The 12,493-nt window shown below is 36.5% G+C and overlaps 1 protein-coding gene across 1 annotated transcript; it reads right to left on the reverse strand.

The window, feature by feature from the left end:
* Nucleotides 1–5,581: 5,581 nt before the first annotated feature.
* On the reverse strand, nucleotides 5,582–10,966 carry LOC136849252 (uncharacterized). The gene is made up of 2 exons (XM_067122522.1): nucleotides 10,484–10,966; nucleotides 5,582–6,689 (listed from the first exon to the last, which is right to left on the reverse strand). Exons 1-2 carry the CDS (start codon nucleotides 10,693–10,695, stop codon nucleotides 5,975–5,977), a joined length of 927 nt encoding a protein of 308 aa, XP_066978623.1. The 5' UTR covers nucleotides 10,696–10,966; the 3' UTR covers nucleotides 5,582–5,974.
* Nucleotides 10,967–12,493: the final 1,527 nt, after the last annotated feature.

The following is a 12,493-nucleotide window of genomic DNA, read 5'->3' on the forward strand; positions in this document are numbered from 1 at the left end:
AAAGATATAAACAATTTTGGAAAAGAATACCCTATCAGACAGCAGACTTTACCTATACTAAATCTGCCTGTACCCAAGTTTAAAAAAACAAAAAATCATACCGTCAGCGGAAGCGCGAGTATGCTGCCTTGTGCCGCCTCATACCAGGTTTGTATCGGTATGCATGGTGATAAAACATGCATATGCTTCAGGCCCTTGCTCCCACGATACCATTTATTCTCTATAAAAAGATATTTTAAAATTCTATAGAAAATAAGACTGGATAAATCTTAAGAATTCTCCTATCGCCACGCGTTCGTTATTATTTTCCTAAATTCAAGGAAACTCTCATCTGAGGGAAATAAAACTCGGCTGTGGAACTTGTGGGCCCCGTCTGCCAGTGCCTTAGATGAATGACAGTTCTCTGCAAAATTGCTTTCCAAATGTAGAAATTGTGTTTATTTTTCTATTTGTGATGGATGGTGACCAATTGCAGATAAAAATAGTTGATTTTCATTCGAGATGAACTAAGGAGTATCACGGGTCAAAACAAATTTGACATTTATCTGTATTAAACACCTTCCATGTCACTGAAAAGACGGTTTGTAAAGCGAATCAGACTTTCTTTCACTATTTTAGTCAGATACTAAACAGAAACACACCAAATAGATAAAAATTCCATTCGTGGAAACCTTATAGGATGATGAACATTCCTTATCCTCTAGTTTAAATGGAACGTGACAAATTCTTTTATAACTCAATTGCCTCCGATTTCGGAACTCCCTGCGGAAAGGTTCTGCGCACGTTAAAACCGTTGTTTGAAAAAGGATCAAGACACAACTAGAAATGTAGTTTCTTTCATTTCTCCCTTTGTTTCATATATATATATATATATATATATATATATATATATATATATATATATATATATATATATATAAATAATACAAATTTCTGACTCACATCCAGGATCGAACCCAAGTCTTTCAACTGAAAGACGAGACCGCTGCCAACTTGATGCAACCAACTTGATGCCAACCAAGCCAAACAAGTCATGGTTTGTGCGGTTTAGTTGGCAACAGTTTCACCTTCTAATTTAAAGACCTGGGTTCGATCCTGATGCGAGTCAGAAATTTATTTCTGTTCCACGCGTGATTGTGTTGAATATTTCTAATATATATATATATATATATATATATATATATATATATATATATATATATATATATATATTGTTGTCTTTTCCTGTAATACCACAGTGTAATATGAATATATAGCCCATAAAAACACCATTTAAAACGTTTAAATAGTGTTTTATGGGCCTATCTTATATTCATATATATATATATATATATATATATATATATATATATATATATATATATATATATATATATATATATATATATATATATATATATATATATATATATATATATATATATATATATTTGTGTTTCAGGATCCTGACTTATATACAAGGGTGGCAAAGGTTTAGGGAATTCATTTATATATATATATATATATATATATATATATATATATATATATATATATATATATATATATATATATATATGTGTGTGTGTGTGTGTGTGTGTGTGTGTGTGAAAGAGAGAGAGAGAGAGAAATAGAAAGAATGATGCCAAGATAACAGAAGGGAAGAGTAACAAATAAGTGAAGCATGAGAGGAGCAGGGAGTGTGAGAAAGACTGAAAAGGATCCTAAAGCGTTCAAGGGAGCTAAACTACATTAGTGAAGTGCGGATATTGAATATAACTGAAAGAGAAAATGTTGTAGATAATGAGACCATCTGACTGTCTAGTACCCGTGACGTAAGAAGATGTAAAAAGGTTAGTGTTAATCAAAGGAAAGCTCAGAGTTTTGAGTTGGTTTGGTCATGTAGAGAGAATGAAGAATAACAGGCTCGTGAAGAGTGTATACTTTGGAAGTGTTAGGAAAGTTGAGAAGTCCTAGAAAGGGTTAGGTGCCGTGAAAGAGGTATTGGAAATGAAGTGCCTCAAATTTCATGAAGTTATTATTATTATTAAAGTAGTTTAACCAGACCACTGAGCTGACCTTCAGCTCTCATAGGGCTGGCCCGAAGGATTTTATTAAAATACTAGAAGAAGGCATCGAGGTTACCCCATACAAAAATGGGAATAAAAGCACGTTAAAAGAAGAAGTAGTAGTCTAGGCCTGAAGTCAAGCGCTAGGACCCAATAGATCATCCAATACTAAGATGAATTGCAAGAGTTTGTGCTTTGAGGGATATGAACGGCCCAGCGTGCATAATTGGTTTAAATCACCGCTGGTGACACTTCTGTGTTAGTGCGTTAGGTGGCTAATGTTATGGGTTATGGAAGGTATCTGCACACTGGTTTCAACTGGGATTCAAAAGTTGAACAGAATGGAATGGAAGGGAAATTGAGAGTAAGGGGGTTTTATAGGTGTACAAGGAAGAAAAACTCGCAGTAACTCTATGGATCAATTGTTAAGAAAGGGTATAAAGTATGATGGAAGAAGAAAATATGAACGGAGGTACAGTAAAATTAATACAAGGGGTTGCAGCCAAGGGCCGAAGGGACGCCGCACAGAAACTTAGGCCATGTCTATAGGGCACCAAGTGATGTTCACTGACGGCACTACCCAGCAGGGGTTTACCAGTTAAAGAATAATGCTGTTGTATATGTACTGTATATATACATAAATTATATATATATATATATATATATATATATATATATATATATATATATATATACATACATATATATACATACATATATATATATATATATATATATATATATATATATATATATATATTTTATATATATATATATATATATATATATATATATATATATATATATATATATATATATATATATATATATATAGTTTAAAAACCTTCGAGCACAAAACTTCAAAGTTCTCTTTTAGAGCTCTAACACCAAGAAGAAAAGTTAGTATATGCATTCAAAAGTTCTAATGAGTAAAAACATCAGAGGACTGTTTCAGCGAGAGGAAATAAAAAAAAAAGCCTCACAAACTCTGGAGCGAGAACCTAAAATGAACCAGAATTTGCAAGTGCGTCTCCAGGGAACATCTCAAATGCATTCGCCCACCGCCAGGGGGGAAAAGGTCTAAAGTCTAGACTGTAATAAAAGATTCTTCTTCTTCTTCATGGTAAGGAGAGACATAATTCACAACACTAAGATCTACTGAGATTTTCGTTTGATTATGAGTGTTATTATGTGGATGGACTATTTTAATGCAGTTTTAATCAAAATCTTTTGTGTAATTGCTTTATTCAAAACAAGAGTTAAATTTGTTTACGTGGATGAAGTGCGTAGCTGTAGTCGAAAGTTCCAAGCACATAGCAAGACTAAAGCTAAAGAGAGAGAGAGAGAGAGAGAGAGAGAGAGATTGATTTCATATAACAAATTGACGTTACAACGACCACGGGTATCGACGCTGTACATTTTTACGCATATTCATGGTCATATATGAATACCAGCGTATTTATTCATAATCGTAACCTTCAGTTTGAATCTTTCTCTACACACAGTTACCTACTATTTGTGTAATTCAAGTGTATCATTGTTTCAGGAGATTGAGGATTTGAAGTCTTTCAAAAAGAAAGTTAAAACCTTTTTGTTTATTCGATGCTATGGTATGGAATATCAAAGTGAATGTGGAATATGCAGTGTGATCAATAAATCTGATGAATAAACTGTTAATTTAATAATGGAGGTCTTACAAGCGCTTTGGAAGTGGTGCGGGACCTAGATAAGCCGTCAACAAGTAACTAGTAAATGTCACATGAAATTTCCTGGATGAAAGATAGGTCTCGGCATGCTTCTCAATAAAAATTGAACAAACGACGAGTTCATTTAAAGGATAAACAGAAACTATGCTTTACTGAACCGCTACCCTTGAAGTTTAGCTTCGAAAGAAGTTTAGACACACTTGAATAAAAAGTGATAATGCTCGGCGATTCATAGCGGTGAAATGAGTTTCAATTGCCTTTGAACGCTCGTATTCATTGCCAAGTATTTGTAACCTAGGTTTAAAATTCATTCGGACGCTTGTTTTGATGGGCAAGGATTTACAACCTTGAAATGAGTTTACGAACTCGTGCTAATGGAACTGAATGGCAGCTTCGAAGTAAGTTTAAAAAGCATTTGGATATTAGGACAGATAAAATTCATTCCTTGTTGGAAGAACACTTCATCTTCACACAAAAAGCCAGTTTTATGATAGACTACTTCTAGTTTCACTCTTAAAAGTTCCATTAACCTTTCACCCTTCATTTCGTTCAATATCTGAAATCCTTCTTCCTCTTCAATAAAACCTTGTTCCTTTACAACTGTCCTTACTTGACAGTTTTAAAATTACTGTTCTACTTGTATTTACTGAGGTGGATAACTCTCCGTTATCAACAACAGTATTATCTTAACATTTTGTAACTAGCTAGTCTCTAGTCTACTGTATTCTATTTTTCCACTGAGGTTCTGTCTCAAAAGTAATTTACTCTTGAATAACGTATTAGTTTGCTTCATCCAAAGATCTTTAGCTGGAGATTCATGACATGCAACTGTACTGTTGAGTCCTCTTCTTGCTGAAGATTCTATGGCCTAATTCTCGCAAAACCCTCTCAGCAATATCGTTTTTTTTTGCGCTAACTTTCCGAAGGAAACAGCGTGAAATGAATTCACACTGAGATCCTTACAAAGGCTGGAAAATTAAAGTTAAACATTCTCTTCATTCTAGGATTTTTCACAGTATCTCTCAGCCATGAACACAACCACTAAAACTGACCTTTGCCAGTAACACACCAGAAACAATATGCAGGGTAGACACTGTAACTGCATATTCATATGACCAACGAAACTAAACTTAATGGGCAACTTTTTTTTATATATGATCTAACTCTGCACTCATAAAATATTCAGAATTATTTCCACCAAGACTTAAACACTCGTGTGCCTTCTTTGCAATGATCAAGTGCAATGCCACAAGAAATTTTGTAAACTCTTCTCCCCATTCTATCCCAGACTTGCATTTTATATGATTATATATATATGTGTGTATGATATATATATTTCTACATTAAGCAGTTTCCCCTAACGAGGAAAAGTCCCTGGTCATGAATTATAGATGACCTCCACTGCAGAAAACTGCCGAAAGTCATTTCGTACACCTGTAAAGACGATTTACACTGAACCACTCACCTCAGGCTAGCGCGAACTCTCTCGCTTCTTGAATGTTGAGCCGATGTATTTCCCGTATTTTTTTCCCGCCATCTATGCAGCACTTACCGTGTCTTCCTCTCCTCCCCCGAATCTTCCAGAGTCATCCTAACGATTAAAAAATACAAAAGATCCCACTTAAGAATTAGGCGACAATCTTGCTCAAAAGCTGCAAGTGACTAAACAGTAGGATACACGTTAAATAACCCTTACATAATTGAAGGATTCCTTTTTAGGAATCACTTGGGATGGACAAATGACAACGCAAATATTTTTTTAACAACCTTTTAATGAACGTAAGATGCACATGGTAACGGCTGGTCTCACATGAAAGCGATTATTTGATGAATGAATCTTTGTATCAATTCCAAGAAGAGATTTTCTTTAGTCATAATATTCATCTATCTATGGCAACATAAATGATTGCATACTGATATACAATTAAACGAGTTCACAGACTTATGTTAAGTGGGCAAGATTCAATAACAAAACTGCTGACTAACTTTTAAAACATCGCTAAATCCCTTCCATAAAGTTCCCCTATTCATCCGATTTGAAATGTATTGATTACTGTATAGCCTAGACCACAGAAAGCAGCCAGTTAATTTCATCAAATTCATTGAAGTATAACTACCTACGTACCATATTGACCATCAAATTCAACGTACCAACCTTCCAACAAAGAAAACCCGCTGAAAATTAGACAACAACAAAAACATCACCAACAAGAAAACAAATCAAAATGGTTCGTCGAGCAAATGCTCTAACTCATCGAGGGTTTTGGCATCCAGACTAGAAGGACTTCGAACATAGTTCGTGTTAATCTCAGAGTTTTTGACCAGGGGTTTGAAAAACTTGTAGTGGTGTCGATTCCTCTTGTTCTTGTCGTGTGGGATCGGAACTGGAGTTGACGTAACGGGTTCTGTCAGAAGGGGAGGCGTGTCTGGATTATTGCCGTGGTTCTCTTGCAGACTCTTGTTGAGGTCGTCCAGAACAGCGATCGTCTTCGAAATCTGCAGATGTAGCTGTGACGGCTTGTTCACCTTGATAATCGCAGCGTCACTTTCCACAGCAACGTCATTTGGGCTGGTATTGATAACAGTCGACAGGCTGGAGACAGAGAAACTCCAATGGGCCTCAGGGAAATCGATAGGGCTCAGACGAGGGGTCATTTCCGAATGTCTCCTCTCCTTTTTAGTAACACCTCGGACGTGCTTGGCGCTGTTCGAAGGCGCCCAAGAAACCTTCCTCTTGGGGAAAAACAAATCATCTTTATCCCAAGCCAAGTCTTGTTCGGACTTCGACCGACGAGGGTTATATGTCTCGGGGTTATTTTCCACGAAAACGCTAGAAGTCAATAGCTGATTAGGACCTACTTTCTTTATACTGCTTTCCTCGGGTGGACTGGAAGAACTCACAATTACTTGCGGGTCACCAACGTATTGATCGAATCTGAAAAGGAGAAAAAGTATTATAACCGGTCAACGGTTACAGGCCTCAAGGTATAGTAGGAAAATAATGATAAAAAAAGGTGCCGTTTGCATGTGTTAGAAAGGAGGTAGGTAGGGTATAATTAGGCACCAAAGAACAATTATTGTAAACAAGAGGTAGGCCACTTTCAGTGGAGTTTAGATGGTCATGTCTCTGTTCATGATACTCGAACAATCCAAACGTTTCACAGATAAATGACCTTATGGCCCAAAAGGATTGGGTTTGATAAAACTAAGATACCATAACGGTAATTAAATACAGAATCTCTTGACAGAAAAATATGCACGACGTAAATCATATAAAGTAATAAAACCAAAAAACTTTACGTGATGGAAAATCATCCAACTCGGCGAAATCTTCCAGTGATTTTGAAATTCAAGAGAGTTAAATAAAAAAAATTGACGTGTTTCTTTCGACAGGAAAAAAAAAACGGATGCATGTTCCATCACGTTAATTAAAACTGAATTATCTCAACGGGAAGCGAACTAACCACTGGAATAATTCCAGGGAAAAGAAGCAACCTTTTCTCTCTCGTGGTAAAAATAAAAGCCGAGAAAAATATACAGAATAGAATTATGGAAAAGAGCAGTCATATTACACGTGGGAACATCATAACGATGTAAGCGCCATCAGCGAATTGTTAAAATTAACTCGTAGCCCAGTGGTTAGGGCACTCGATTATCTAGATTCTAGAGAGATCTAGGTTTGATTCCCAACAGAGACAGTCCAGATTTGGGTTTAAGTGCTTTAAAATCTATTTTGTTTCTGTTGAAAAGGAGTTCCTCATTGGATGGGTCGATATCGTACTCGGCTAGCACTCTGCTAGGCCCGCGTTCGATTCTCCGACCGGCCAATGAAGAATTAGAGGAATTTATTTCTGGTGATAGAAATTCATTTCTCGCTATAATGTGGTTCGGATTCCACAATAAGCTGTAGGTCCCGTTGCTAGGTAACCAATTGGTTCTTAGCCACGTAAAATAAGTCTAATCCTTCGGGCCAGCCCTAGGAGAGCTGTTAATCAGCTCAGTGGTCTGGTTAAACTAGGTATACTTAACTTTTGTTGAAAAGGAGGAGGCCGCCCTTACAGCATTTGGGGTACAAATGTTATAACCTAACGGCGGAGGGGCAAATAGTAAAGTGTTGATAACCCTCTGCAGGGAGAAAATAGCCTTTAAAACAGCAGATGGGCCTCTTCTCTTGAGCACGAAGGAAAGGAACACACCAGAGTGGTTTATTACATGGGAGATGTTGCTATATGCGGATAATATGATTAAGTTGATGACCTGGGTTGTAAGGTATTTTGACTGAGGAAAATGTTACAAAGAAATAGGTGAGGAATAGCTGCTGCACTATACAAAGATCAAGCTGATAAGGCAAACTAAGACTTATAAGGGCATAACATTACTCTTGTGGGATGCCTGTGCAGTGTGGAGGACATGAAATGGCTAGGGGCATGGAGGCTGCAACCCCTGGAGAATAAAGTACAAGCATTAAGTTTTAGAAATTTCTATGTGCATGAATGTGGTGCACAAGAGAAGAAACTAAGACACATCATTTGTTTTTGGGAGAGAAGGCTGGATGTTTTAGCAATTTATGAGACAAAAACGAAAGAGCAGTGTGCAGAGATGGGAAAGCCGAAAGTGGCAGTGTCTGGGGTAAATTAAGGATGCAGAACTAAGGAAGGGATGGAGCCTGTGGTATCAAGGAAACTGGGGATGGGTGAAAGAGTAATAATGTTAGTGTGAGAAAGGAGTGTCTCGTGAGGATGTAAGGGATTAATTACAGGAAATATAGTCTCCAAAGAATATCTTTAAGTAACCCTCAGCAAATGGCAGGGTAGATAGTTTGCGTGATTATTTGTTGTTACAGAGTAAATGTAATAGAGAAGAGTGGAGGCTGTACATTTATTCGATCATCATTTAACTGAAGCAAACATTTGGCTTGATCTAAGTTCCAGCTTGAGAATAAGGGGATTAAATTTAACTAGAGCTGAAAAAAAAAATAGCTATCAATGTGATTAAGTGATTATGATCAGAAGGAAGTAAATGGACCTAGGAGAAGAAATGGTTGAATTTGGGCTTGTCAAAGACACGGAGGCGGAAAAAGTTCGTGAAATTCCATTTCCTGGTTATAGGGATTGCTTGGGGAGTCTGTGAATGTAGGGTAAGAAAAGGGAATAAAAACTTCAAGTGGCAAGATGAGGAAATCATAAGTTTAGTGAAAGCAAAAAATTAGATTATCTGAGGTAGAGCTGTAATGTAGAAGAGAACATGATGTACAGGTCTACAAGCAATTGGATTAGGTAGTCAAAAATAGAGAAATGGGTAAATTAATAAAGCAGATGGGAGACTAAGCAACAATTTTTGGGAAACAGATTCTACAGGAAAGTACTGTATATGCAAGGAAAATGTTACAAAAACGGATCTCGGAGTAAAAGGTGTAAATGGACAGATTCATTCTGAAGTGAATACAGTACAGTCCCGTGTTAATAGACTGACTATGTTTATGATTTGTTGAATTTAAAAGATAGAAGAAAGGCACAGCTGAAACTCGTAGAGTGCATAGGGTTGCTGTGAGCCTGAGAATGCTTCTGGAAATGCCTATGTAAGTTAGGAGGGTATTTTAGAGACTGAGGAAAAGGAAGGCACCAGGACTGGTTTATTACATCAAATTGAGCTGGTAAGGAGAATGGTTACTTTTTCCCCTTCACAGCAGTTAGTGCCACAAGGGTAAAGCTGTCTAGTTTTACACATACAAATATATATATATATATATATATATATATATATATATATATATATATATATATATATATATATATATATATATATATATATATATATATATATAGATTGGGGAACTATTTGACTTTTCTGAGGCCAGTTCCCTGTGCTCCTGATTTTGTCTCAATTTTTTGTAACAGATGGTATGATTGGTTGATTATCTTATTTAGCTGGCTTTACAAACGTGGACCCTAAACAAGCATTACCAAATGCAAACTAATAACCTTACGGTTTATAGCTAAGAGCTTTTCTGCTATTTTACCTAATCACTTAAATATTTTAATATATATTTTTTAATGTTTTACACTTTTTACTAAATTGGACTGGACGTTTTACAGTTTTAAACAGTAGCTTTACCTACATACCCTAGGTTAGGTTATGTTAGCTAAGGTTAGGACATATCACTGAACTTCACTTATGTCTAGGGCACGGGTGGCAAAGCAGTCTGGAAAATACACGGCTCATGTCCTTAAACACAAAACAAATTACAAAACACACAGTAAATGTCACAAAGCTAGTTTCAGGCATGCAAGCTATCTTGACCTTGCTTAACCTAAACTAGCGTCCTTGTCCGTCTCCCAATACTCCTTAGGTTAGATAAGGTTAGGATTCATTTTATAATGTTTTGTTAGTGGAACTGATTAAGGAAATGAACCAAATATTTTTCAGACTGCTTATCTCGCGGTGTATGCATTTCAGACCATTCCTGTTAATACAATTCACTCATATTTTGGCTCGAACTCATAAAAGAGCAAAGGAGTGGTTTGCACAGTCAGTAATAGTCAGAAATGTGTAAAACATATGGAGTCGTTAAAGTATATTGTTCGTGTATCGACCGGGTTAAGTATCATAATATTACCGTACCATTACCTGCACTGACCAGTCCCTCATTTTCAATTTAAAAAAATACTCCCGCTAATCTCCCCTCTATCAAGATAAAAAGTGGAGGAAATAAGAAAATTACTAAATTACCTTGTGTCTTGACGCGTTGTGGCGGGCAAGGGTCGCCTAATATGCCTCCAAACCATGCACAAGATCACGACTAGGACCGTTATCACTGTTGATATGAGCAACGCAATAGGCCAACGTATACCCTTTCCAATAGTTGTTTGTAGGTATAACGAATCTTCTGTGTTTTTTGACCCTGATCGTATGATCTTCATCAGATACGATTCCGAATCCATGGCTGAAAGCTTGAGGTCTCATCGAAGAGAATGAAATTACGAGTAGGCCTAAATTAAGAGTGGTCTCAGAATACGAACCAGTGGCTTAATGTATTATGAACTTCAACTCAGAGTTCAGTTTATAACCTTCTCTTTCGGATATATGGCTCGATGTTTTACTAAATCCAAGCAGATGTAGTCAGACAACCAGCGCCAGTTCACTCTGTGTAGCTCAACAACTGAATGACCGGTTTTCAGAAGTGGAGGGTGCCGTTGATTTCATTACTTAGGTATCGAGAACGCTTTAGCCAGTCACAAACTAAAATATTCAAATATCGTGCGGGGATTGGTTCATTGTTTGTTTTGAAGTCCGTGAAAACAGTGTTGACAAAGATTAGTGGCATGCCGTGGTATCTAGCTCACAAAAACAGCAGGAGACGTCATAAAACTAGCCTAAATATAACAATTTACATAAAATATTACCAACACTAGAAGACTTGAGATGTAATTATGTGATGCCGAGATGGTTTATAAGCCAAAAGGAACAATGAAAATTACACAAAACAAGATTTCTTTGAGCAAATAGCAATAACAAAATCAATATTGCAGCTCTGTAAATGTATTGGGAAGTCGGCAAAATGTTAGCAATGATCATAAAAGGTACTGGATTGGACTGCCTTCACAATTTCCCCTCTCACACGTTTCACTATTTTGGTCTTTTACGTAAATTTTTGTTCTTGACAGGAAATAAAGCCTTTAAGAAGACAAAATATTTCGCAATGATCGTTATGACCTGAAATTAATTTATCGTGCTTTGAGACTGATGAGACAATGGTGACAAAAAAATAATATAACATTAATGGTAATAATAACAAAGACCATATCGTTATTAACCAATTCTAGATAATTATTAATATTCCCTATTTAACATTGTTGTCTCAACTCCATTATTTGTTTATATTTTTAATCAGGTGTTGCTGAAAAGGCACACGTACAAAAAAAAACAATATTATTGATGGAGCACTTATGAAAAGATCATTTAATAACACGTGTAACATAAATATTTTGATTCTGACAAGCAGCATTTAATACCCCAACGCTGGCTTTACTGACTTTGGAAGCAAGAGCCCGTGCCAGCACATAGCTGTCTTAATCTAAACTAACCATCGTTGGCACTTCGATCTGTTTAGTAAAGAAACCTAGATTTTTTTTCCTCCAAGTAATCGGTATGACATACGAGTACATCTCTTGCTGGCTGATTTCACAGCTCATAGGCCCATAGCTCTACAACGCTTCACATACTAATAAGCCCGCCTTTTGACAAATGCCCGTGGTAGCATAATCTAAAGTTCTAAACCAACCCACCAACCGGTATGACCCAGAATTGAACGAACGAATGACCTAGCTCAGTCTGATGACCTTTGATATCGTGACACTGCTTCGCTTTCATCGATCGACTCCGGTGCTTCTTGGGGCATACCGTCACCATGACGACATTGGTACTACGTGCTCCACGTCTGAACAAATTCAATTTGTACTTCATTTTCCACCATTCATCTCTGATCTTTATCTAATTATATATCCTACAAACCTTTCTTTGGAAGCTTGCTCATTTTTAATTTACTTAACTTGTACATAAAGCTGAGAGGTAAACCACAGACTCAAACATTAACGACAGAAATTTCTTCCTTGAGTAAAGAGGGACCATTCCCATACAGATACAAAAGACATATAATACATGGAATTTAGTTAAGGTGTCCGATCCTTAGGAGGTATTCAACTTTACAAATATTACTCTGGGTAATATTGCCAGTAAAAA

Source organism: Macrobrachium rosenbergii, chromosome 20 (assembly GCF_040412425.1).
Source record: "Macrobrachium rosenbergii isolate ZJJX-2024 chromosome 20, ASM4041242v1, whole genome shotgun sequence".
Lineage (NCBI taxonomy): Eukaryota > Metazoa > Arthropoda > Malacostraca > Decapoda > Palaemonidae > Macrobrachium > Macrobrachium rosenbergii.